The 24,621-nt window shown below is 48.3% G+C and overlaps 1 protein-coding gene across 4 annotated transcripts in view; it reads left to right on the top strand.

Annotated features, from left to right (window-relative positions):
• LRRC9 (leucine rich repeat containing 9) overlaps nucleotides 1-24,621 on the top strand; it is a 234,531-nt gene that overhangs the window by 49,177 nt on the left and 160,733 nt on the right. For all 4 annotated transcript variants that reach the window (XM_073571244.1, XM_073571255.1, XM_073571252.1 and 1 more), the window contains exons 10-12: nucleotides 3,277-3,408; nucleotides 7,325-7,501; nucleotides 9,683-9,800. In XM_073571244.1, the coding sequence (XP_073427345.1) occupies nucleotides 3,277-3,408; nucleotides 7,325-7,501; nucleotides 9,683-9,800 (427 nt within the window). The remainder of the gene's footprint in view (nucleotides 1-3,276; nucleotides 3,409-7,324; nucleotides 7,502-9,682; nucleotides 9,801-24,621) is intronic.

The following is a 24,621-nucleotide window of genomic DNA, read 5'->3' as shown; positions in this document are numbered from 1 at the left end:
TAGGGCAGTTTTGATGTTAATTATTGCATCCCTGGTTGTCAAGAGAAACAAAGGGGTTAATGTAAAGATCCCTGGACGGGTAGGGCAGTAAAGGGGGTTACGTCAGTATCCCAGGTAGTCTTGGAGAGTTACAGTGTATATACCTGGTGGTCTAGGGTAGTCGGCATTCCTAATAGTCTAGGGGAGTGTTGGAGTAGTATCCCAGATGGTCTAGTGCACTGAAGAGGGTAATATAAGATTTGTAATGGTTTAGAGCAGTTAAGCAGTTAATGTAAATATCCCTGGTGGTCAGGGGCAGTAATGGTTAAAGCTACATACCTCTCATGGTGGTTCTTGCTGCACACAAAGACATTTCATCTCCTGATTTTCTCCCTGCACCGATTTAAAAAGATGCGGGCAGGAAGGAGATTGGGATGACTGTGCATGTGTCACTGTACGGATGCACAGCTCTCTCTATGATGGGGCAGAGCGACTCGGGGTCACTCTGTCCATTCATTAAAGGGGGAGCTCAGGAAGTCTGCATGAGAGCACACTTCCCCCTATATAAAGGAACTTCTGAGTTTTTCCAGGGAGCATTGTTCAGATGCTAAAGCACAGTCCTGATCATATGCAGCTATCTAAGATGTGTGGCATGTTACAAGGGGGGCCTGATTAACGTAAAGCGAACCTGACAGCTGATACATCCATGGGCAGCACAAATTATCAGGCACTGGCTGTGCGATGTTGGTACATACAACGCTGCGGGCTTCTCCCCACCTGCTTCCCTGAAGTGACAGGTCTTGCCCATACACGAGTGCAGGGAGAGACCGGTCACTGCACGGGAGCAGTCGGGTAGGAGCTGCCAGGGACCCACCCGTCCGACTATTCTGCAGCTCGGTCCTCTACAGCTTTTAAAGCAGGTTTTCTCTGAAACACTGCAGCGTTTCAGGGTCAGACATACCTTGCTCATATGATACAGCTGTGGATTGGATGGTATGTATCAGCTGTCAGGTTTCCTTAAAGAGCTATACAACTGTCCATATAGAACATCACTGCAAGCATATATTGAAATGAATTAGGCAGTGTACACTCAGTGCTCTTATTTACAAGTGGGAAAGAGAAATCACTTGTATGTGCTGCCACTGTATATGTGCGGCGTCACCCCTTAGATTACAGGCATGCGTTCTGACAAGTACTGTATATGTGCGGCGTCACCCCTTAGGTGACAGGCGTACGTTCTGACAAGTACTGTATATGTGCGGCGTCACCCCTTAGGTGACAGGTATGCGTCCTCCTGACATGTACTGTATATGTGCAGCGTCACCCCTTAGATGACAAGCGTACATCCTGACAAGTATTGTACATTTTACTGCGTCACCCCTTAGGTGACAGGTGTACGTCCTGACAAGTACTGTATATGTGCGGCGTTACCCCTTAGATTACAGGCATGCGTTCTGACAAGTACTGTATATGTGCGGCGTCACCCCTTAGGTGACAGGTATGTGTCCTCCTGACATGTACTGTATATGTGCAGCGTCACCCCTTAGATGACAAGCGTACATCCTGACAAGTATTGTACATTTTACTGCGTCACCCCTTAGGTGACAGGTGTACGTCCTGACAAGTACTGTATATGTGCGGCGTCACCCCTTAGATTACAGGCATGCGTTCTGACAAGTACTGTATATGTGCGGCGTCACCCCTTAGGTGACAGGTATGTGTCCTCCTGACATGTACTGTATATGTGCAGCGTCACCCCTTAGATGACAAGCGTACATCCTGACAAGTATTGTACATTTTACTGCGTCACCCCTTAGGTGACAGGTGTACGTCCTGACAAGTACTGTATATGTGCGGCGTCACCCCTTAGATTACAGGCATGCGTTTTGACAAGTACTGTATATGTTCGGCGTCACCCCTTAGATTACAGGCATGCGTTCTGACAAGTACTGTATATGTGCGGCGTCACCCCTTAGATTACAGGCATGCGTTCTGACAAGTACTGTATATGTGCGGCGTCACCCCTTAGGTGACAGGCGTACGTTCTGACAAGTACTGTATATGTGTGGCATCACCCCTTAGGTGACAGGCGTACGTTCTGACAAGTACTGTATATGTGCGGCGTCACGACTCACCCCTTAGGTGACAGGCGTGCATTCTGACAAGTACTGTATATGTGCGGCGTCACCCCTTAGGTGACAGGCGTACATTCTGACAAGTACTGTATATGTACTGCGTCACCCCTTAGGTGACAGGCGTGCGTTCTGACAAGTACTGTATATGTGCGGCGTCACCCCGTAGATGACAGGCGTGCGTTCTGACAAGTACTGTATATGTGCGGCGTCACCCCTTAGGTGACAGGCGTGCGTTCTGACAAGTACTGTATATGTGCGGCGTCACCCCTTAGGTGACAGGCGTACGTTCTGACAAGTACTGTATATGTGCTGCGTCACCCCTTAGGTGACAGGCGTGCGTTCTGACAAGTACTGTATATGTGCGGCGTCACCCCTTAGGTGACAGGCGTACGTTCTGACAAGTACTTTATATGTGCGGCGTCACCCCTTAGGTGACAGGCGTACGTTCTGACAAGTACTGTATATGTGCGGCGTCACCCCTTAGGTGACAGGCGTACGTTCTGACAAGTACTGTATATGTGCGGCGTCACCCCTTAGGTGACAGGCATACGTTCTGACAAGTACTGTATATGTGCGGCGTCACCCCTAGGTGACAGGCGTGCGTTCTGACAAGTACTGTATATGTGCGGCGTCACCCCTTAGGTGACAGGCGTACGTTCTGACAAGTACTGTATATGTGCTGCGTCACCCCTTAGGTGACAGGCGTGCGTTCTGACAAGTACTGTATATGTGCGGCGTCACCCCTTAGGTGACAGGCGTACGTTCTGACAAGTACTTTATATGTGCGGCGTCACCCCTTAGGTGACAGGCGTACGTTCTGACAAGTACTGTATATGTGCGGCGTCACCCCTTAGGTGACAGGCATACGTTCTGACAAGTACTGTATATGTGCGGCGTCACCCCTAGGTGACAGGCGTGCGTTCTGACAAGTACTGTATATGTGCGGCGTCACCCCTAGGTGACAGGCGTGCGTTCTGACAAGTACTGTATATGTGCGGCGTCACCCCTAGGTGACAGGCGTGCGTTCTGAAAAGTACTGCATCCTACTGACACTCGCTTACTGATCGATTGCTGAATGTACCAAAAAGATCTCAAGGAGATTTGAAAAAAAAAAAAAAATGTAAATCTGTCCATGTCTTTCTTTTTTTTATTAATGTATCAGGATAGACACTACTCATGAGAAGGAAGTTGTGAGGACCCAGCGAAGCTTTGATCTCTTGGCCCAGTTCTTACAGACGGAGCTTGAAACCGTAGGGAACGTTCGCTTTGAAGAAGGCACTCCATCAGATTCATGGTAAGCTCGGGTCATGACAGCTTTTACTTCAAGAACTGTAGTTAATTCCTAGAACATTTCTGTTGTATCTGGCAGAATGATGCATTGTGGGGCTGATAATTTTGTACGTAGAAAGTTTTTAAATTAGCCTACGTTGGTTAATGGAGCAAAGCACAGATGCTACTAAATGTTCGGTTTGTGGCATATGGAGCGATGTACAATTAAAGAGGCCGGAGCGCTGCAAGAGTCATGAAACTGTACGTGAAAACTGACAACACTTCCACGGGCTGTCCTTAGTCAGCCACTCCATTCATCAGGTCGCAGGGATCACTATGATGTTCACCCTGCGGTGTCCGTGGTCAGATTGGGTGAGGCTCCTAGTCATGCCCCTCCAGGTCTTCCTTGGGCTTTGGCACAGGGGTTCCACCACCCAGCCCGTTACAGAGTTTTTTGAAGCAGTCCAAAACTATTTTCTAGTGGAAACTGCTTTAGGAAATACTCTTTCTTTGGGAGTTTCTCTTTCCTGAAATAGGTTTGAAGAGTTTTTCTTTTTAAGCGTTTTTTTTGCACTTTTTTTTCAGATTTTTGATTGGACAGTACTCAGTCAGGAGCTGCTTCAAAGAAGTGACATGCACTGTTTATTTTCTCTCCCAATACCTGAATCGGGAAAAAAAAACTCTCAAAGGACTGAACATGGCCAACAAGTCATTTTCCACAGAATGTTTCAACTTTTTTTTTACAATTTTTCTGAGTAGACCCGATCTAAAAGACTCCTCAAAAAACTCAGTGTGCAAAAATCCAAAGAGTAGCTGCTGATCAGTGAAAAGAGTTGGCATGGGATGATTAATAAGCCAGGTAAAACCCAGCAACAGAATGAGCAAGGCATGGGAGCCAGGGTCTGAACCAGAGGAATTCAGCAGGAAGTAAAAGAAGTAAAAGGTCCAGGGACAGGTCCATGAAATGGTCCAGGGACAGGTCCATGAAATGGTCCAGGAACAGGTCCATGAAATGGTATAAGGGGCTGCTTCATGAAATGGCCTAAGGGGGTCTGCTCCATGAAATGGTCTAAGGGACTGCTTCATGAAATGGTCTAAGGGTCTGCTCCATGAATTGGTCTAAGGGACTGCTTCATGAAATGGTCTAAAGGTCTGCTCCATGAAATGGTCTAAGGGTCTGCTCCATGAAATGGTCTAAGGGTCTGCTCCATGAAATGGTCTAAGGGTCTGCTCCATGAAATGGTCTAAGGGTCTGCTCCATGAAATGGTCTAAAGGTGTGCTCCATGAAATGGTCTAAGGGTCTGCTCCATGAAATGGTCTAAGGGGCTGCTTTATGAAATGGTGTAAGGGTCTGCTTCATGAAATGGTCTAAGGGGCGGCTCCATTAAATGGTCTAAGGGGCTGCTCCATGAAATGGTCTAAGGGGCTGCTCCATGAAATGGTCTAAGGGTCTGCTCCATGAAATGATCTAAAGGTCTGCTCCATGAAATGGTCTAAAGATCTGCTCCATGAAATGGTCTAAGGGGCGGCTCCATGAAATGGTCTAAGGGGCGGCTCCATGAAATGGTCTAAGGCTAGTTTCACACTAGCGTTTTGGAGCGCAGCGACGGCCTGCGCACGGCCGCCGCTAAGCCCCGCCCCTGCCGCGCCCCCCGCCGGTAGCTCTGCCCACCGACGCATGACGCTGCATGCGCCCTGCGTCCCCTATCTTTATCACAGGGGGCGCAGGCCGTGCGCAGTATGCGTTTGGCGGCGCATGCGTCCTTTTGACAGTGCGCCGACCTGCGCCAAACGCAACCGGCTGCATTTTGGTTGCGTCGGCGCACCGTCAAAAAGGCGCATGCGCCGCCAAACGCATACTGCGCACGGCCTGCGCCCCCTGTGATAAAGATAGGGGACGCAGGGCGCATGCAGCGTCATGCGCCGGTGGGCGGAGCTACCAGCGGGGGCGCGGCAGGGGGCGGGGCGTAGCGGCGGCCATGCGCAGGCCGTCGCTGCGCTCCAAAACGCTAGTGTGAAACTAGCCTAAGGGATTAGGCTAAATGTACATGACCATATAACAGCTGTATATTATATATTGTTTAACCCCTTAATGATCACCAATACGACTTAAAACAGATCTGTGATCTAAGATAATAGCATTCTCCGATGTGACAATACAGCAGCTATTGGCTGTACACTATAGCTAACAACTTGCTGCACCATCCATGATCAGTGTTGGCACGGACCATGGCCGTTTAACCCCTTAAATACTGTTGTAAATAATGACTACAGCATGTAGATGGATAACAGTGTGGCTGCTCCCTCTTTATCAACATCAGCACCCTGAGATCTTGATTGTGTGGTCCTGATGTTTGCGATGGCAATTGATGGCCAAATAATGGCCTTAAAGCCCCTTTACATTTAACGATGCACCAGCGATCCCAACCACGATATGATCCGGTCAGGATCGCTGGTGCATCGCTAAGTGGTCGCTAGTGAGCTGCCAAACAGGCAGATCTCACCAGCGACGCAGCAGCGGTCGTACTCGCCTTTCAGACGCGGCGAGGGTGTCCGTCTTCCGCCTGCGTCCATGGCTCGTTCGTCGGCGCCAGCAGGAAGTCGACAACGAGAAATGGACCAGGCCGATCTCGCGCGAACAGCGATAGCCAGCGGGGGGGGGGGGGGGCGGTGGTCGGAGGTAAGTATCACATGTAGCGATATCGCTAGCAATATCGCTGCTGCGTCACAAAATCGGTGACGCTTTAGCGCTATTGCTAGCGATATTGCTATGTGTAAAGCCCCCTTTAGAGTCTTCCAGTTATAGTGGCCTGATCAGAAGTTGGAAACATTTAGGTGGTAAAAGATAAGTTTTGTAAATTTCCTTGAAAAAATGAAAAATTACTGCTTCATTTTTAAACCTTTTAGAGTGTTAAAAAAATAAAACTATATTTTACAAATGACACTGATGTAAAGCAGGCATGTGGGAAATGTTATTTACATTTGTTTTTGTGTGGATTGACTATCTGAATTAAAGGAATAATTAGTCAAAGATTGAAAATTGCTATCTTTTTGACATTTTTTGTCACATTTCTGATATTTTTATAAATAAACACAAGACATATCAACCTGAGTTTCTCATTATCATGAAGTGTAATGTGTTGTGAAAAAAACATTCTGAAAATCAATGGTACATGTTGAAGCATTCCAGAGTTGTGACAATAGTCAGATTTCAAACATTTGGCCTGGTCATTATGGGGTTGCAGACATAGTTCCCAGCCCAACGGGGGTCAGGGGCCTTACAGTCAAACTGGCAACTCTGGCCATAACACAGATAAGAAAAATATATAATTGGTTGTTTGTGGTTAAAGGGTTATATTCACACAACCAAGTTGTAAATCAGCCGGGGTCAGATATCAGGATGCCAATCATAATAAAAGTTGTACCACATAAATGCAATCACTGGCTCCAGACAGGTTGAGCATGGAGATTTAGATAGGGGCCATGCTACCCCCATTGGCCACCAAATACTATCCCGCCATATCCTTCCCAGCTGTCAGTGTCACTTGCTAAATCAGTGGCATCTGGCAGAGGAGACAGCAGCACTGGAGCATGTGAATATGTAACACATGGGTGTGAAATTGGGACCCCTACTAATCTATTGAGGAAAACTGCAATTTTACACAACTGAAAAAACTATAAAAAGGGTGTTACAAAGTGTCAGGGTCACCAAAAGCAATGTGACAGTGGTTATGCAACACGAGGCCCAATTCCTCTTGTATCCTATGTGTTTAAGTGATTATCACCTCTGTATACGCTTGTCGTTATGCAAAGTTGTATTAAGTTATATTTGCCTCATTGTACATAGGCAAAGGCACTTACAGCCATTGTGTTCTCATTGATTGTCACATCACTATCTCCTGACTCTTCACATCTCACATTCTTTATTTCATTTATGCAGGTTCAAGTCCTGTTATGATCTGATTTTGTCACGCTTCTGTGCATCAAACTTTAAAACATTCGGAATCACCGGAGTGAAGATAAATCGAATAGTCAGAGTGCACAATCGAATCCTGCGATTCAGGTTTGAGGAAAAACTCCAGGATTACCTTGACACCGAAGATGGCACTGCCGCAGCGTATGTTTCTTACCACTGATATCATCGTATCCATTGTAGAGACAGGCACAGAGTGCGTTTTTCAGATTTTAGAGGGCTTGTATAGTCATACACTACAAATCTGCAGTCCCTCTGTGACTGCAGGCTTATGAATCCTCACTGCACGCACACCCACCGTGCACTGTGAGGAATTTCTGTTGCTGTGCGCACTTGTGCCACATTCCGACTAGACTATCCCCTTGAACTGAGCGAGGCCTGATACAGTTTAGTTGGAACAGATATGCAATTCACATTCTTGAGGTTACACCCCCTCCTCTGTGGTGCTGGTACTGGAGAATCCTCATAGTGCGTGCGATGTGAGGATTCACAAATCTGCAGTCACATAGTGCCTGCAGATTTGTAGTGTAAGACCGGACAGCCCCTTTAACTTACTTTTTTTTTCTTTTTACGTTTATCTTTGGTTTGGTAATAAAAGGGTTAGTAATTTGTCACTACACTGCTGTCAAGGTGACCCGGAACCAAGGGGCTTCTTCCCTAACCCTAACACTAGGAGGCGCCCTAGCTCGCCTACTCCCCGGGATACTTCTGAAGGTGAAGATGCCAGGACCTCCGCCCTTGCCTTATCCCCTGAGTTAACCCTCCATCTGTTCTCTTCCCCCACCCAGGGAAGAGGAGCAATACTGTGCACTGTAGTACACCAACCCGACAAACAAGGTAACTTAACAGAAAACTCCAGGCATACAAAATATTCACTCACATATAAAAGGGGAATGCATCGGGGTGTGAAGGTAGGGGAATAAACCAAAATGGAGAAGGACAAGGAATTGCCATTCATACAAGCCAAGCAACAGTCACTAATAACTCCTCCATCTCTCCTCATAAGAACTCCTCTACCTCCATTAGCCATGCAGCAATAAAGCTTGCTCTAGCAAGGATTTGTATCAGACCCCAGATTATAAAGGGAAAAGGAGTGGCTAACCAGCTCAGCTGTGAACACAGGGAATTTCCAACATGGCCGATTAACCCCTGTTCTGCCAGAAGGAATAAACACATTTAAAATGAAAGAGAAGTGCTTCTTCTCAGCGCTGGAGTACGAGCAATCAGACGCTACGGTCTTCAGGCTTCACACTATTGCGGTAACCCATTGATATAATGAAAGCGGAGCTAACCACAAAACTAACATTTTATTTTGATGCCAATAAGTACGCACCTGTAGCTATACTATCCTGCTCTTACATAGGTAAGCATATTAAGCTGAGCAGTAGCATCAGTATCTACAATATCTACGCATTCATTCACACTGGGTGCAATCATACTTTTGAACTATGTCTGAACGTATGTGTGTAAAACATTCAATATCATAATCTCTGGAAAACCCCTTTAACTGGGGAATTCAGGAATTCATCAGGTAATTAATATCAGCTTCATGGGGTATAAAAATCACGCACACGTAAGCGTTTTTTTCTCATTTTTTAAGCATTTTTACCAGCAAAAACGCTTAAAAATTGCTTAAAAGAAGCATCCCATTCATTTTAATGCATTCTGCACTTTTTGTGCATATTGATGCGTTTTTTTTCCGCAAAAAAACGCATTGCGGGAAAAAAACGCAGCATGCTCATTAATTTTGCAGAAAAGTCCGCGTTTTTATCTATTTTCTATGAGACTGGGGACACGCGGAAAAAAACGCATAAAAAATGCATGTTTTTTGCGAAGGAAAACGCGCAGGAAAATAAACGCGCGTTTTCTGGGAAGGAGTCCGGTTTTCATGCAGAAATTTTCTGCATACATGGGCACATAGCCTAAATGTTGCAACTTTTGCAGGTTTTTTTGGGGAGGGAGGCATTTTCCAAAATGAGTGGGGTTTAGCAGGAGGAGGAAGGGGCCAATATCACAGTTCGACACATGCACTATAATTTACACCAGAAGTGGCGTAAATTCCAACAAAAAGCTACTCCTCATAGGTGGGATACATTGAACATATTGGATCAGACAGTACAGTTGCGCACACAGGTGGACGCACTCACAATGCTCATTCTTGCAGTAGTTGCTTCTTTTCACTAAACACGGAGAAACATGGCTCTGCAGAGGGTATTTTTTAGTAAGGCAAACATTGCTTTTTTATTTTGAGATGAAATAGCAGAAATTAAATAGTTGTAAATGCATATTTAGCAATTTAATCCATTTTGACACTTTTTTTCCCAGGAACTATAAGAAAATGCTAGAATATCTTTTTTATACCTTGGATCCAATCATATCAGTCGAAAAGAATAATCTCCTTCAAATTCTTGAAGATGGATTTAAAGTCACAAAAAGTTCCCAGGTAAAAAAAATTAGGAAAATAATGAGCCATTATATTGACCAGAGAAGTGGTAAAGCTCAAGTTTCAAAGCTCAAGTTTGAAACGTTTCCTGGAGGCATAACAGAGGAATGATGCAAGGGTTTAATAAATAGCAAGTATAGGGCACCATCTCAGCACAAATAAATTGATAATGTGGTAGAGTGGCTCCTTGGATGGACACAGAGATAGAAATGGAACACTTTCTCTTTAAGAACATGCCACCCTGTCTATGTTGATAATATTGTGAAGCCCAGACATATTCTTCGCTTCATAGATGCCAATACTTTATAGCTATATACTGCAATACTATGGTATTGAATTATAGAGATCAAGCGATCATATGATTGCAGGTTAAAATCTACTAAACATTAAATTATAAAAAAACAAAAAAAAACATATAATTTCAAATCACCCACTTTTCCCCCTTTAAAAATAAAGGCATTAAAAAAATATAACTCACTATTGCCTTGTGTGAAAGATGACACCAGAGGTATCACACAAAATCCCTCCACTGCGACATGAGGCAAACCCGTCAAGAGGGACCCCAGGACCATACACTAGCCTTTATCCTCTTTTAGTCACTCCCCTCCTGCCCTCTGGGTTGAGCCTAAATCCCTTCCCCTTGCCTCTGCAGATGCAAACTCCAAAACCTATGAAAGATCATAACTCTTTTCTGGACAGTCCTTGGATGGCAGTTTTGGAGCCATCGGATCCCGATGAGGCCCTGCTATGTGTTAAGAACAAACAGCTTTACGATCTGGTTTCTACTAGATGTTATATGTATCTCCATACCCCTGGGTGTTAGAACCGGTCAACACCCAGCCGGGCTCTCTCCATGTTCTGGGGATCTTGGAACTATATACACTATGTGCGGCTAGGACGTATAGTATCTCCATAACTCCTATTGGAATCATAACTGACTAAGCAATTTAGACCAGATGGTATCTACATGGAAAGCAAGCCTTTTGTTCTTTTCTGAGCTGACGCAAGGTGTGAGGTTTGTCATTCATAGCCTTTGAGACTTGACCCCCTTGTTGAGCTAGCTTCAAACTGAAGGGGGTTTTATAATCACATGCCACATAGGATACAAACGATTGGAATTAAATTATATCTCCAATATTCTTCACAACATGTCCATAAAAATCTGATTTGTCAAAATATAAAGTTACTTAACACATATGGTAAACACCAGCAAGCAAAGAAAAAACGTCATAATTAATGTTTTTCAGTCAACACACTTACCCTCCAAAAAAGGCCTTCCATATATGATGATAAATGCATGAAGAGGATGGCTTAAGAGCCTTGTTTATGGTCTCCACAACCTCATCAGAGAAACCTGAGGTACATAGAACAGGTGCTTCAACAGCCATGCCATTAAATTGAGTGGACGAGAATTTAGGTGGAAGAGGGGACCTTGGGAGAGAAGGTCTGGGTGGCCCAGAAGTGAAGAAAATGGTCCAGCTCAGAAGGTAAGATCCTAAACATTTATTTGAATATCCATAAAACATGAAAAATTGATGTTCAAAGTACAAAACCAAACCGTAAGAAGGTTGCTACAGAAAGACTGAACACGTTTCGAACTAGACGTTCTTAGACTCAGTATGTCTCCAGGAAAAGGGGCGTAAGAATATAACTAGTACACACAGGTGGCACTAATTAATTATATGGACATGTGAAACATAGAAAACATTTAAAACCACCATATAAAACATATGTTTGTTTGTTTGTTTTATATGGTGGTTTTAATTGTTTTCTATGTTTCACATGTCTGTATAATTAATTAGTGCCACCTGTGTGTACTAGTTATATTCACGACCCTTTTCCTTGAGACATACTGAGTCTAAGAACGTCTAGTTCGAAACGCGTTCACTCTTTCTGTTGCAACCTTCCCTCCGGTTTTTCGGTCGGGTTTTGTACTTTGTACATCAATTTTTCATGTTTTATGGATATTCAAATAAATGTTTTGGATTTTACCTTCTGAACTGGACCGTTTTCTTCATTTCTACTCACCGTTTAACAAAACTGTGGTCCGTGCTGGAAGGCAACTCTGGAGTATAAAGGGTGAGCTGAACATTTTTTCTCTTTGCACATGGGTGGTCCAGAAGCCTACACAGAACGTCTACCAGAAGGTTTATCACTTCTACGTACCATGATCATGACAGGGACCTGATCTTCAGAAGCATGGGTAGCAGAGGCAGTGGTGGGAATAGATAAGGAAAGGAGATCTTGGGACCAAGGAAACCTTAGGGCTGTGATGGCGAACCTTTTCTGAGACCAAGTGCCCAAACTGCAACCTAAAACACAATTATTTATGACGAAGTGCCAACACGTGCCAAATGCCCCATCTTTTCCCCTTCATGTAGAAATATTCCCCATCATGATCCCCTTCATGCCGAAATATGCCCCATCATGATCCCTTTCATGCAGAAATATGCCCCATCATGATCCCCTTCATGCAGAAATATGCCGCATCATTATCCCCTTCGTGCAGTAATATGCCCCATCATGATCCCCTTCATGCAGTAATATGCCCCATCATTGTCCCCTTCTTGTAGTAATATGCCCCATCATGATCCCCTTCATGTAGAAATGCCCCATCATTGTCCCCTTCATTTTGAAATGTGCCCCATCATGATCCCCTTCATGCAGAAATATGCCCCATCATGATCCCATTCATGTAAAAATATGCCCCATCATGATCCCCTTCATGTAGAAATGTAGAAATTGCCCATTCCACCACCTCCATCATTTCCTCCTCCCCATCACCCCATCATTGCCCCCTCCCCACCACCATCGTTGCCTTTTCCCCATCACACCCCTCATTGGCCCTCTCCCCATCACTCCCATCATTGGCCCTCTCCTCATCACCGCCATCATTGGCCCTCTCCCCATCACTGGCCCTCTCCCCATCACTCCCATCATTGGCCCTCTCTCCATCACTCCTATCATTGGCCCTCTCCCCATCACTGGCCCTCTCCCCATCACTCCCATCATTGGCCATCACTCCCATCATTGGCCCTCTCCTCATCACCGCCATCATTGGCCCTCTCCCCATCATTGGCCCTCTCCCCATCACTGGCCCTCTCCCCATCACTCCCATCATTGGCCCTCTCTCCATCACTCCCATCATTGGCCCTCTCCCCATTACTGGCCCTCTCCCCATCACTCCCATCATTGGCCCTCTCCCCATCACTGGCCATCTCCACATCACTGCCATCATTGGCCCTCTCCCCATCACTCCCATCATCATTGGCCCTCTCCCCATCACTCCCATCATCATTGGCCCTCTCCCCATCACTCCCATCATCATTGGCCCTCTCCCCATCATTCACACACACACCCACACACCACAGCAGCTTCACTGGCCGCGCGCCGGCAGCTTCCTTCCTCTCACTGGCACAGCGGCCGTGGAGCTGAATGATGATGTCATCCAGCCGCGGCTGCGCCGCTCATTGTGTGAGGCAGGAGGCTGCAGCTCCGGAACAAGGATGAGGCGATGCCGCGTGCCAGCTGAGAGGGCTCTGCGTGCCCTCTCTGGCACACATGCCATAGGTTCACCATCGCTGCCCTAGGGCGACGTATGTGTGTTAGAGGAGCTCAAGCACTGGACGTGGACCGGGGCGCCTCGTGATTGTGAATGGATGCCATCAGGACGAAGTCTGGATGCCCCATCGAAGACAGATCTGTTTGAAGACGGTCAGACGTAGGGACCACTGTCCCCTGGTTATTCCCACGTCATTTAGGAAGTCTGCCACCCTGATGTCCACTCCCGATATATGGACTGTTGACATAGCTGGTATTCTTGGTTCTGCCCAGTCGAGGATCAGAGAGACCTTTGACATTGCTTGATGACTCAGAGTTCCTCCTTAATGGTTTATGTAGGTCATGCGACATTGTCGCCCTGGACCTGAACTGGGACACCCGACAGCTGATCCTCCCAACGTGTTAAGGCAAGCCGAATTTGCCTTGAGTTCCATGATGTTGATTTGAAGGAGGACGTTGTGGCTCTTCCACCAACCCTGCACTGTCAATTAATAAAAGAAAAATTAAAAATACAAATTTTGGCAGAAACTGGTCTGGAGCTTCAGGCCCGTGCCTGTCTCCTTGGTGACTCTAAGCTAAAATTAATAGTTTGGATGCTAGTAGGCGGGAGTAGCTTGTTGGGTGGAGACAACTTTTTTCTTCATTATAATTATAGTGCTTGAAAAAGCACTATCTTGTAATCCAAACGCTGCTAACTTATTCTTCGTCTGCTTCTTCTTATTATTATAGTGGTTTGAAAAAACCACTATATTGTAATCCGAACGCTGCTAACTTATTCTTATTATTCAGTTGATTTCCGCAATTAATGCGGCCCGTACCGCTACACTCACAGACTCAGTTGAGGTGTCGTTTTGAAGCCAGCGTCCATGAGTGGTGCGCTATTTTTCGTGTCGATCGGATTTGTAATTTTTGCGTAATTTTCGTTAGAAATTTTTTTTCCCGTCATTGAAATGCATTGTCTCAATGCTTTTCAATGGGGAAATGTTGCCACAGACAAAAACAGGATTTTTGGGTTGCTTACCGTAAAATCTGTTTCTCGGAGCCTTCATTGGGGGACACAGAGACCTTGGGTGTATGCTGCTGCCACTAGGAGGCTGACACTATGCACAAAAAAAGATAGCTCCTCCTCCGCAGTGTACACCCCACCGACCGGCAGAGAATTCCTCAGTTAGTGAGAAAGCAGTAGGAGAAGTAACAGAATAGGTTGACAACATAAACAACTCAACTGTAACCATTCAACCAAAGTAAGAACAGGAGCTGTAAAACATGGGAGGGTGCTGTGTCCCCCAATGAAGGCTCCGAGAAACAGATTTTACGGTAAGCAACCCAAAAATCCTGTTTTCTCGTTCGCCTTATTGGGGGACACAGAGACCTTGGGACGTCCCAAAGCAGTCCCTGGGGTGGGAAACAAACTTCCATCAGGCCAGCGGACTCACCACCGCGGCCTGCAGAATCCGTCTACCTAGGCTGGCGTCCGCCGAAGCGTAGGTGTGGACTCTGTAGAATTTCACAAACGTGTGAACCGATGACCATGTTGCAGCTTTGCAAAGCTGCAGTGCGGAAGCTCTGTGGCGCACCGCCCAGGAGGCACCCACTGCTCGAGTAGAGTGGGCCCTGATACCCGGAGGGGCTCCGCGACGCTTAACACGGTAGGCTTCCAGGATAGCCGATCTGATCCAGCGAGCAATGGTGGCTTTTGACGCCGGGTGACCTTTCCGCGCTCCATCAGGGATAATGAAAAGAGACTCTGTCTTTCGCAAGGAAATCGTCCTAGACAGATAGACTCTTACCGCCCTAACCAGGTCCAGCTTGTTCAAGGACCGCTCTCGGGGATGAGTTGGATTCGGACAAAAGGACGGGAGCACGATATCCTCATTGAGGTGAAACGAGGACACCACCTTCGGAAGGAACGAGGGCGGAGGCCGCAGAACTACCTTATCCTGGTGGAGAACCAGAAAGGGAGAGCGGCATGAAAGAGCTGCCAATTCCGACACGCGCCGGACGGAGGTGATGGCCACCAGAAAGGCTACCTTCCAAGAAAGGAGAGAAAGGGAAATATTCCTGAGGGGTTCAAAGGGCGGACCTTGCAGAACCTCAAGAACCAGATTAAGATCCCATGGATCCACGGGTGCCCGGTACGGCGGGACCATGTGAGCCACGCCCTGAAGAAAGGTCTTAACCTGAGGACGGGAAGCCAACGTTTTCTGAAACAGAATGGACAGCGCCGAAACTTGACCCTTCAGTGAACTGAGGGCAAGCCCCGCATCCAATCCCGCCTGAAGAAACGCTAGGACTGAAGGGAGCGAAAAGGACATGGGCGCGACGTTATTGGTCTCACACCAAGTGAAATAGGCCTTCCAAGTACGGTAGTAAATCTTGGAAGATGATGGCTTTCTGGCTCGGATCATGGTCTGAATTACGTGGTCGGAAAATCCTGCTCGTTTCAGAACCTCGGTCTCAACAGCCACGCCGTTAAATTGAGCGGCCGAGAATTGGGGTGGCAAATCGGACCCTGAGACAGCAGATCTGTTCTGTCTGGAAGCTTCCAGGGGGCGTCCGCGAGAAGGTTGACAATGTCCGCGAACCAAGACCTTCTGGGCCAATTCGGGGCGATGAGAATGACCGGAAGTCCTTCTGCCTTGATCTTCTTCAACAGCTTGGGAAGAAGAGGCAGAGGAGGGAACAGGTAGGGAAGTTCGAACTGGGACCAAGGAACGGCCAGGGCGTCGGCGCCCACTGCCAGAGGGTCCCGAGACCTGGACACGAATTGTGGGACTTTCCTGTTGAGGCGAGACGCCATGAGGTCTACATCCGGGGTTCCCCACCGAAGGCAGAGCAGATGAAACACTTCCGGATGTAGGGACCATTCTCCCGCCGCGAGACCCTCGCGGCTGAGAAAATCGGCGGCCCAGTTGTCTACGCCGGGAATGTGAACCGCGGAAATTGTCGGGACGAAAATCTCCGCCCAACGAAGAATCTTGGACACCTCCGCCAGGGCTGAAACACTCCGTGTTCCCCCTTGGCGGTTGACATATGCCACCGCTGTGGCGTTGTCTGTCTGAATTCGTACCGGCAGTCCTTTGAGGAGCCTTTCCCAGTGGACCAGAGCAAGATGGATCGCTCGAATCTCCAGAACGTTGATCGGTAGCGCTGATTCCCGATCCGACCATCGACCCTGAACAGTGTGGTTGCGGAATACAGCACCCCAACCGAGGAGACTGGCATCTGTGGTTACTATCTGCCAGTGAATGGGAAGGAAGGATCGACCCGATAGAATGAGAGGTGACGACAACCACCAGTTGAGAGACCGCTTGATCCGGTAAGAAAGATGGACAGGGCGATCCAGGGACCGAGGCGACCTGTTCCATTTCGACAGAATGGCCTGCTGGAGAGGCCTGGCGTGAAATTGGGCAAAGGGAACTGCCTCTATCGCCGCGACCATCTTTCCCAGGACCCTCATGGCTGTACGGAGGGATGGGAATCGCGAGGTCTGCAGCGATCGTACTTCCTGCTGCAGAGAGAGAATCTTTTCTTGTGGGAGAAAGACCCTTGACCGACGAGTGTCGAACAGAAGACCTAGAAAGACCAGGCGTTGTGTAGGAACCAGACAGGACTTTTTCCTGTTGACGATCCACCCGAAATTGGAAAGAGTGTCCAGGACGATTGACAAACTTTGGTGAGCCTGTTGGAATGAGGGAGCCTTGATCAGAATATCGTCTAGGTACGGGAAAAGAACGAGGCCTCTGACTCTCAACAAAGCCATCAACGCAGCCATGATCTTCGTGAAGACTCTGGGAGCGGTGGCAAGACCGAAGGGCAGTGCGACAAACTGGTAGTGGTGCTGTCGAATCGCAAAGCGCAGGAACTTCTGATGTCCGGAGAAGATTGGAACATGTAAATAGGCATCTTGGATGTCTATTGAGCACATGAATTCCTGCTCCTCCCTGGAGGCGATGACCGAGCGAAGCGACTCCATGCGGAAGTGGCGAAGACGGACCCTCTTGTTGAGCAGCTTGAGATCCAAGATGGGTCGAACCGCGCCGTCTTTTTTCGGCACTACAAACAGGTTCAAGTAGAACCCCGTGAAGCGCTCCGATTCGGGAACGGGCACAATCACCCCGGAACTGAGGAGAGCGGCGATAGCTGTAGAGAACCCCGGGATCAAGGCTGGATCCTTTGGAGGCCGGGATTCGAAGAAACGATCCCGTGGGAGAGAGACGAACTCTATCTTGTATCCTGAGGATACGACCTCCCTGACCCAGGCGTCCTCCATGGCGGCCAGCCAAACGTCCCTGAAGGAAAGAAGTCGACCTCCCAATTGGAAAGACCCTTCGCGTGCCCGATGATAGTCATGTTGAAGTAGACCGTCCAGATCTAGATCTGGACGGTCTGCCCTGGGAGGAGTGGGGTCGCCAGGAAGGAGTGGGTCTGAAGGAAACTTTCCTTCTCTCCTGGCGAGCCTGCGGCCTCTGTTGGCTGGAGGAGTTGTCCGCCGTATTGAAACGGCGGAAAGTCCGAAAGGGTCGAAACTGACGCCTTAGTGGGGGTCTGCGAGGCTTGGACTGAGGGAGGAGAGAACTCGTGCCTCCGGTGGCGTCCTTAATAATCTGGTCCAATTGGGACCCAAAGAGGCGCACCCCCTGAAAAGGCAGGTTAGTGAGGGACTTTTTAGAAGACAAGTCCGCTTGCCATGCCTTTAGCCAAAGTGTGCGTCGAATTGCAATAACGTTGCTTGACGCCTGAACTGCACAGGATGCAGCATCCAAGGAAGCGGAGAGAAGATAGTCCCCAGCATGGGAGATCTGATTGGCGAGATTGGCCAAATGCTCCGGTTGCGCCTTATCTAAGATGCCCTGCCGAAGGTCGTCTGCCCACGTGGCTATGGTCTTTGCTGTCCAGGATGAAGCAAAAATTGGACACACCGCCGCTGAAGCCGCTTCAAAGGCAGACTTCGCCAGGGATTCTATAATCCTGTCATTAGAATCCTTTAGGGACGCCACGCCTGAAAGCGGGAGAACCGTGTTATTGGATAGCCTGGACACAGGCGGATCGACCGAGGGAGAGGCCGACCAGTTGTCCGTGAGCTCCTTAGCAAATGGGTAGAGTACGCCGAGACGTTTTCCTCTTTGAAAGCGTCTGGTCGGATCCTCTCTTTCCTTGGTAAAAATTTTCCCAAACTGGGAATGGAAAGGAAAAACCCTGGAGGGAGTTTCTGCCCGTCTGAACGAAACCTCCTGATCTGAGGATTTCGCAGGGGAGTCAGCAATATCGAAGGTATGATGGATCGCAGCAATGAGGTCCTGCACTGTGACCTTCATGCTTGCATCCTGGTCTGAATCCAGCTCTAAAATCCCCTCAGATGACCTGTCCGAAAGCGCTTCCCCTGACTCGGGAGAGGAGGCCCGAGAGAAGGGCTATGCGGTGAGATGGGACTAGGAGAGGATTCCGGCTGGGAATCTTGCCTGGGTCTTTTGCGACTACCGCTGGCTGATTCAGATGGAACAATTTGAGACCTGCTTGGCCCTGCTGAAGAGTCCAGGGGCAACTTATCAAGAACGGCCACCAGGGACTGAGACACCCTGGTGAGGTCTGCCACTGATTGAGATAGCGAGGAGGCCCAGCCAGGCATGGGGGGCTCACTCTCACCTGGGGCCGCAGATGGCTCCTGGACGGCGTCAGGCTGAATTGGATTGCTACAATCCAGGCAGAGGGGAGTGGACTGGCCTGAGGGAAGTTTGCGATTGCACGAAGAACATGCAAAGTACTTGACTAAAGTGGAGGGGGGAGCGGTAGAGCGGGTACGATCAGACTTAGACATAGTGAAAAGCTGAGGTAATGCCGGAAGGTTGGGGGACAGAGGGCGGAGAAGGGTCAGTCTGCAGTGCAGAGCTACTCACGGTCCGGTGTCCCCAGAAGCGATGCTCTGCGACCTGTCAGTGGATGCAGGTCAGAGTGAAATCCGGCCGATAGACCTCCTGAATGAAAAAACCAGCTGGAAAAGATGCTGTCCAGTGAGGAGCTGGTGCCCGGCTAACAGGCTGGGAAAATGGCGCCGTCCTGAGAAAAAGCGCGCCTTAGGAGAGGAGGGAGGGCGGAGCACCTCGTAGGGTTAAAATTCACCGCCCTCTAGCCAATAGCAGGCTGGGCAGGTGAAGGACAGGCGGTGGGAGGGCCTGGGAAGAGCGGGAGAGAAGCCCGCTTAGAAGAAAGGGGCGGGGGGCGTGGCCGCGATGCAGCGGTAGGCCCGAACTGAAGCCGGGGCCTAAATTAGTTGCGGCGGCCGCCTGTCAGCAGGGGGTCGGCGCGGAGGTCGGAAAAAGGACGCCGCCGGAAGCCGCGTCCAAGGGAAGAAGGAAGAGGCCCTGTACTCCCTGTCCCCAGAAAGGGGGGAGGGAAGGGGGGAACGCGGGGGCCAGCAATATGGAGCATGGTGTGCCTATGGGCGTAGGGCGACTGCGAGCGACCGCAGCGCCCGCTCCCTGTGCCACTGAAGAGGCGCACCCCCTGTCCGTCGGGAATGGGCAGCCAGGAAAATAAAAATAAAAAATCCATACTCACCCATCCCCGATCCGTTACCTGGGACTGAAGAACTCCTGCGTCTCATCCAACCGACAGGCTCTGGTAGGCGAGTGGGAGGGAGACTGGCGACAAGGACCCCTGGAGTCGCTGGCACGTCTTGGTGTCGGCGTCCGTCTGGCTGGTCCTGCCGCGGAGAACTGCAAGGATACGGGGTGGCAGTACACGCCGTACTTGCAGACTCCATGTGGGAGTACAGATGTGACTTTTCACTCTGTATCCCTCCGTAGAACCTGAAAAGGAACGACGCACGACGAGGTAGATATGGGTCTAATAAAAGACCCGTGTCCACCTCCTACTGACACTAAGCTAAACTGAGGAATTCTCTGCCGGTCGGTGGAGTGTACACTGCGGAGGAGGAGCTATCTTTTTTTGTGCATAGTGTCAGCCTCCTAGTGGCAGCAGCATACACCCAAGGTCTCTGTGTCCCCCAATAAGGCGAACGAGAAACATGCGATTGAAATGGCAGTTAAGCTCATTGATATGCGCAGGCACACCCAGTTACTATGCCAACGCCTACAAACTTCACATGACTGCCCCAGGACACAGATTCTGGCAGATAATATCAGCTCTTAAAGTGAAACCCACAGCACAAATGCAAATCTAGCTTCATCACATGACGCACGCCCCTGAGAGAGAATGTGCGCCAAAGTGGATTTAGAAGCCCAGTGAGCCAAACTAGCTCTTAAAGGGCACCAAATGAGTCTTAAAGGGTCAGCACGCCAAATCGAAAGCTGAGTGACCCCAGGCTCCAAATCGGAGGCTGAGCCACCCCGGCCTCCAAATCAGAGGCTGATCGACCCTGGCCTACAAATCAGAGGCTGAGCCACCCTGGCCTCCAAATCGAACCCAGAGTGGCCCCTCTCACCAAATCGGACCCCGAGGGGCCCCGCCCACGAAATCGGACCCAGAGGGGCCCCACCCACCAAATCGGACTCTGAGGGGCCGCGCCCACCAAATTAGACCCAGAGGGGCCCCGCCCACCAAATCGGACCTTGAGGGGCCCCACCCACCAAATCGGACCCCGAGGGGCCCCGCCCACCAAATCTGACCCTGAGGGGTCCCGCCCACGAAATCGGACCCAGAGTGGCCCCGCCCACCAAATCAGACCCTGAGTGGCCCCACAGGCCAAAATGACCCCTGAGAGGCACCCACAGTTAAAACGGATCCTGAGTTGAAAGTCTTGCAGGGGTAGCAGGCAAGTCTCTTAAAGGGGCAGCCCAGGCACCATTTCAAAGCACTATCTGTACTTCCTTCAGGAAATACACATCTAGTTATTCAATTGATTTTCCGCAATTAATCCGGCCCAAACCGCTACGCAGACGCCATTGAGGTGTAGTTTCGAAGCCAGCGTCCACGAGAGGTGTGCTAAGTAATTTTCGTGTCGATCGGATTTGTAGTTTTTGCGCAATTTGCGTTTGAAAAAATATTTTCCTCAATGCATTTCAATGGGAAAATGTTGCCACAGGGAAAACATGCCCTGAGGCGATTCAAATGGCAGTTAAGCTCATTGATATGCGCAGGCACACACAGTTACTATGCCAATGCCTACGAACTTTACATGACCCCCCAGGACACAGTTTCTGCCAGATAATTTCAGAGCTTAGGCCGGGGTCACACTAACCTGCACAAAATACGGTCCGTAGATTACAGGCGTAATACGGATGAATGACCCCTAAATAGTGCTCCGTAGGTCATCCGTAAGCAAGGTGCGGTCGCGTATTTTGCACATGTCTGCATCCGTATGTAATCCGTATGGCATCCGTATGCAATCCGTATGGCGAGATTTTCTCGCAGCCTTGAAAAATGGACATTTAACGGTTTTGAGGCCTGCTAACAATTTAAATAATTAGCCTGCACCCTATTTATACACTCAGAAACAGGTGGCTGCCTCCATTCTGTCCATTTGTGAGCTTGCTTTCACGAGGTGTGTTGGTGTTCTTTGTGCAACATGGCAGAGGGTCTGAGATTCAATACAACTGAGCAGGTTCTCTTCAACTGGCTTTTGTCACGGCGCTTTGGGCAACCATACCCAGTGACAGTGGATCCGCGGAGGAGGAGACGCATGTGGGTCCATCCACTTTTGAGGCAACGACTCACAAGAGGTCATTTTCACCGCCTCTATTCTTCTCTGCTGGAGCATCCTGAGAAGTTTTACCAGTACTGTCGCATGAGCATTTCCACATTTGATCGACTCTTGGAGACAGTGCGCCCTGGGATAACCTTTCAGGACACAAGGATGCACAAAACGATATCTGCAAAGGAGCGACTTCTACTCACAATACGGTATGTACTACACAACCACATTCTCTGTTCATAATGTGTGTGCTAAAGTATGTTTTTTTGCCTTCTTGGACTAAGTTTAATGCCCTCATCTTACTCCAAATATGTTTCAACTTACACACCAGAATGTTAGCTCTAATATGTCCAGCATATCACTTAGTCATTGTGCAACCAAATATGTGTGTGTTATTCTATCTCAATTCCTACCAAGTTTGGTCGGCATGTAACTGATGTTTTTGGACTTTATGCATTCTAAAATTATCAATTTCTGTTGTTCTACAGCTTCCTGTCCACTGGCCTGTCTTATGCCGCCCTCCACCATGAGTTTCTCATTGGAAGATCAACCATTTCAGGCATAGTGAGGTCTACATGTACAGAAATCTGGACAAGACTCCATCAAGTGGTCATGCCCGAGCCCAGGATGGAAGACTGGTTGAGGATATCAAGGGACTTTGAGGCGGACTGCCAGTTTCCAAATTGTATTGGGGCCCTGGATGGCAAACATATCCGGGTGCGTAAGCCGCCGAACTCTGGCTCCCAATTCTTCAATTATAAACAATACTTTTCTGTTGTATTGTTGGCTCTGGTAGACCCTCAATACAAGTTTATAATTGTTGACATTGGGGCCTATGGAAGGACCGGAGACTCTAGAGTCTTCAATAATTCCATAATGGCTCGGCGGCTACGCACCAACCAGTTGGATCTACCACCACCACGCCAGCTACCAGGCTCCCCTGAAGAATCAGTCCCTTATGTCCTTGTGGCAGATGAGGCGTTTCAGTTATCGCGCAAAGTCATGAGACCATATCCCCGGCGCAACCTTGACCACAGGCGCAGAATTTTTAACTTGCGCCTATCACATGCTAGGCGACTGGTGGAGTGTTCCTTTGGGATGCTTTGTGCCAAATGGCGGGTACTCCAGTCTGCCATTCAGTTGAGTGAACAAAATGTGAATGAAGTTGTGAAAGCCTGTGTGGTTCTGCATAACTTCACCAGGATACATGATTGTTCCTCCTCTGATGGTGTTGTGCGTAGGCCGGACAATGTGCGCAGGGTGAGACCACCTATGAACCCTCAACGTAGACCGCTCTCTGGCCTCAAAGTGCGTGATATTTTCACTAATTACTTTATCTCACCTGAGGGGACAACTTCTTGGCAAGAGCATGCTGTGTCTATGTTAGAATTTGTTTCTTTAAGTGTGTCTAAATATATATTACTCAACCCCTTATGGTTCTATGACTGTTTCATTGCATTGGTTAGTGTATGTTAGTATGTTGACAGGGTTTTTGAGAAATCACACAGAGACGTTAACTATAGTAGACAAATTTTTAGTTTTGCCTTTTTTTTTGTTTCTTAAAGGCAAACATAATATTGCCATATGAACATTTTGGCAATGGGCAAAATGGCCCTTTTTGCCTTCTTAAACTTTTTTGAAAAGTAACATTATATAACATAACCCCCAAAAAATTAGGCAAAAACAAAATTGCTGCATGAGAATATTTAAATACAAAGGAAAAAAATAGGTGAGCTCCATCAACAAAATGAATGCTAAAAGATAACACTCACATTTCTTCAGAATGTTTTCCAATCATAGAAATATTCCACCATGACAGGCAAGGCTACCTCACGGCTTTCAGACGGATATTACCTGTCTGTAGAACAGAGAATATTTATCCATGCCATACTGGAAAGGATTAAAAAACAAAACTCACTTGTTAAGACATAGAGAGAGCGTGATATTCTGAAGGCTGGTCGCCTTGATTTGTTACTATAGATTGCTAGCAAAAAAGGTGACTACTTCACTAAGGCCAGCACGCCTTTCCTAGGCATTAGCAAGTGAGTAGTGTATTTTCATCCTTTGACCTTTACAGTATAGCGCGTTTAAATATTCTCTTTTGTACACACATGTAATATCTGTCTGAAAGGCGTGAGGTAGCCTTGCCTGTCATGATGGATTCTTAATATGATTGGAAAACATTGTTAAAAAATTAGAATGTTACATTTTGTAACAAAGTTTGGTGATGGAGAACACCTGTTTTTTCCTTTGAATTTGGAGCACCAGTGAAACCACACTGGACATCTACGGCCATCAGACTTATAAATCCTCATAGGTTGGGGAAGGGGAACGTGAAAGAGCAGCCTGTGGGTGCTGCTGGACACTGTGGCCAACATCGCCCTGTGTGGGGCCATACTGTTGCCCATGATGTGGGAATTGTCCTGCCTCCTGGGACTGTTGGGGATACTGGCCAGAGTAATGATGATGGGGAGGGGCATCTTGTTGGCTGTGGTAGGCACGTGGCTCATACCCACCAAGATAGCCAGATCGTCCCCAACCAGGTTGGGACCAGCCTCCAACACTGGGTGGGTACAAGTGGCCATATTGGTGGGGTTGGCTAGAGGC

This window comes from Dendrobates tinctorius, unplaced genomic scaffold (assembly GCF_039654945.1).
Source record: "Dendrobates tinctorius isolate UK_male_01 unplaced genomic scaffold, ASM3965494v1 ptg000006l, whole genome shotgun sequence".
In the NCBI taxonomy this organism is placed as follows: Eukaryota; Metazoa; Chordata; class Amphibia; order Anura; family Dendrobatidae; genus Dendrobates; species Dendrobates tinctorius.
The sequence above is the reverse complement of the archived record's forward strand: the minus strand, read 5'-3'. Positions and strand labels throughout refer to the sequence as shown.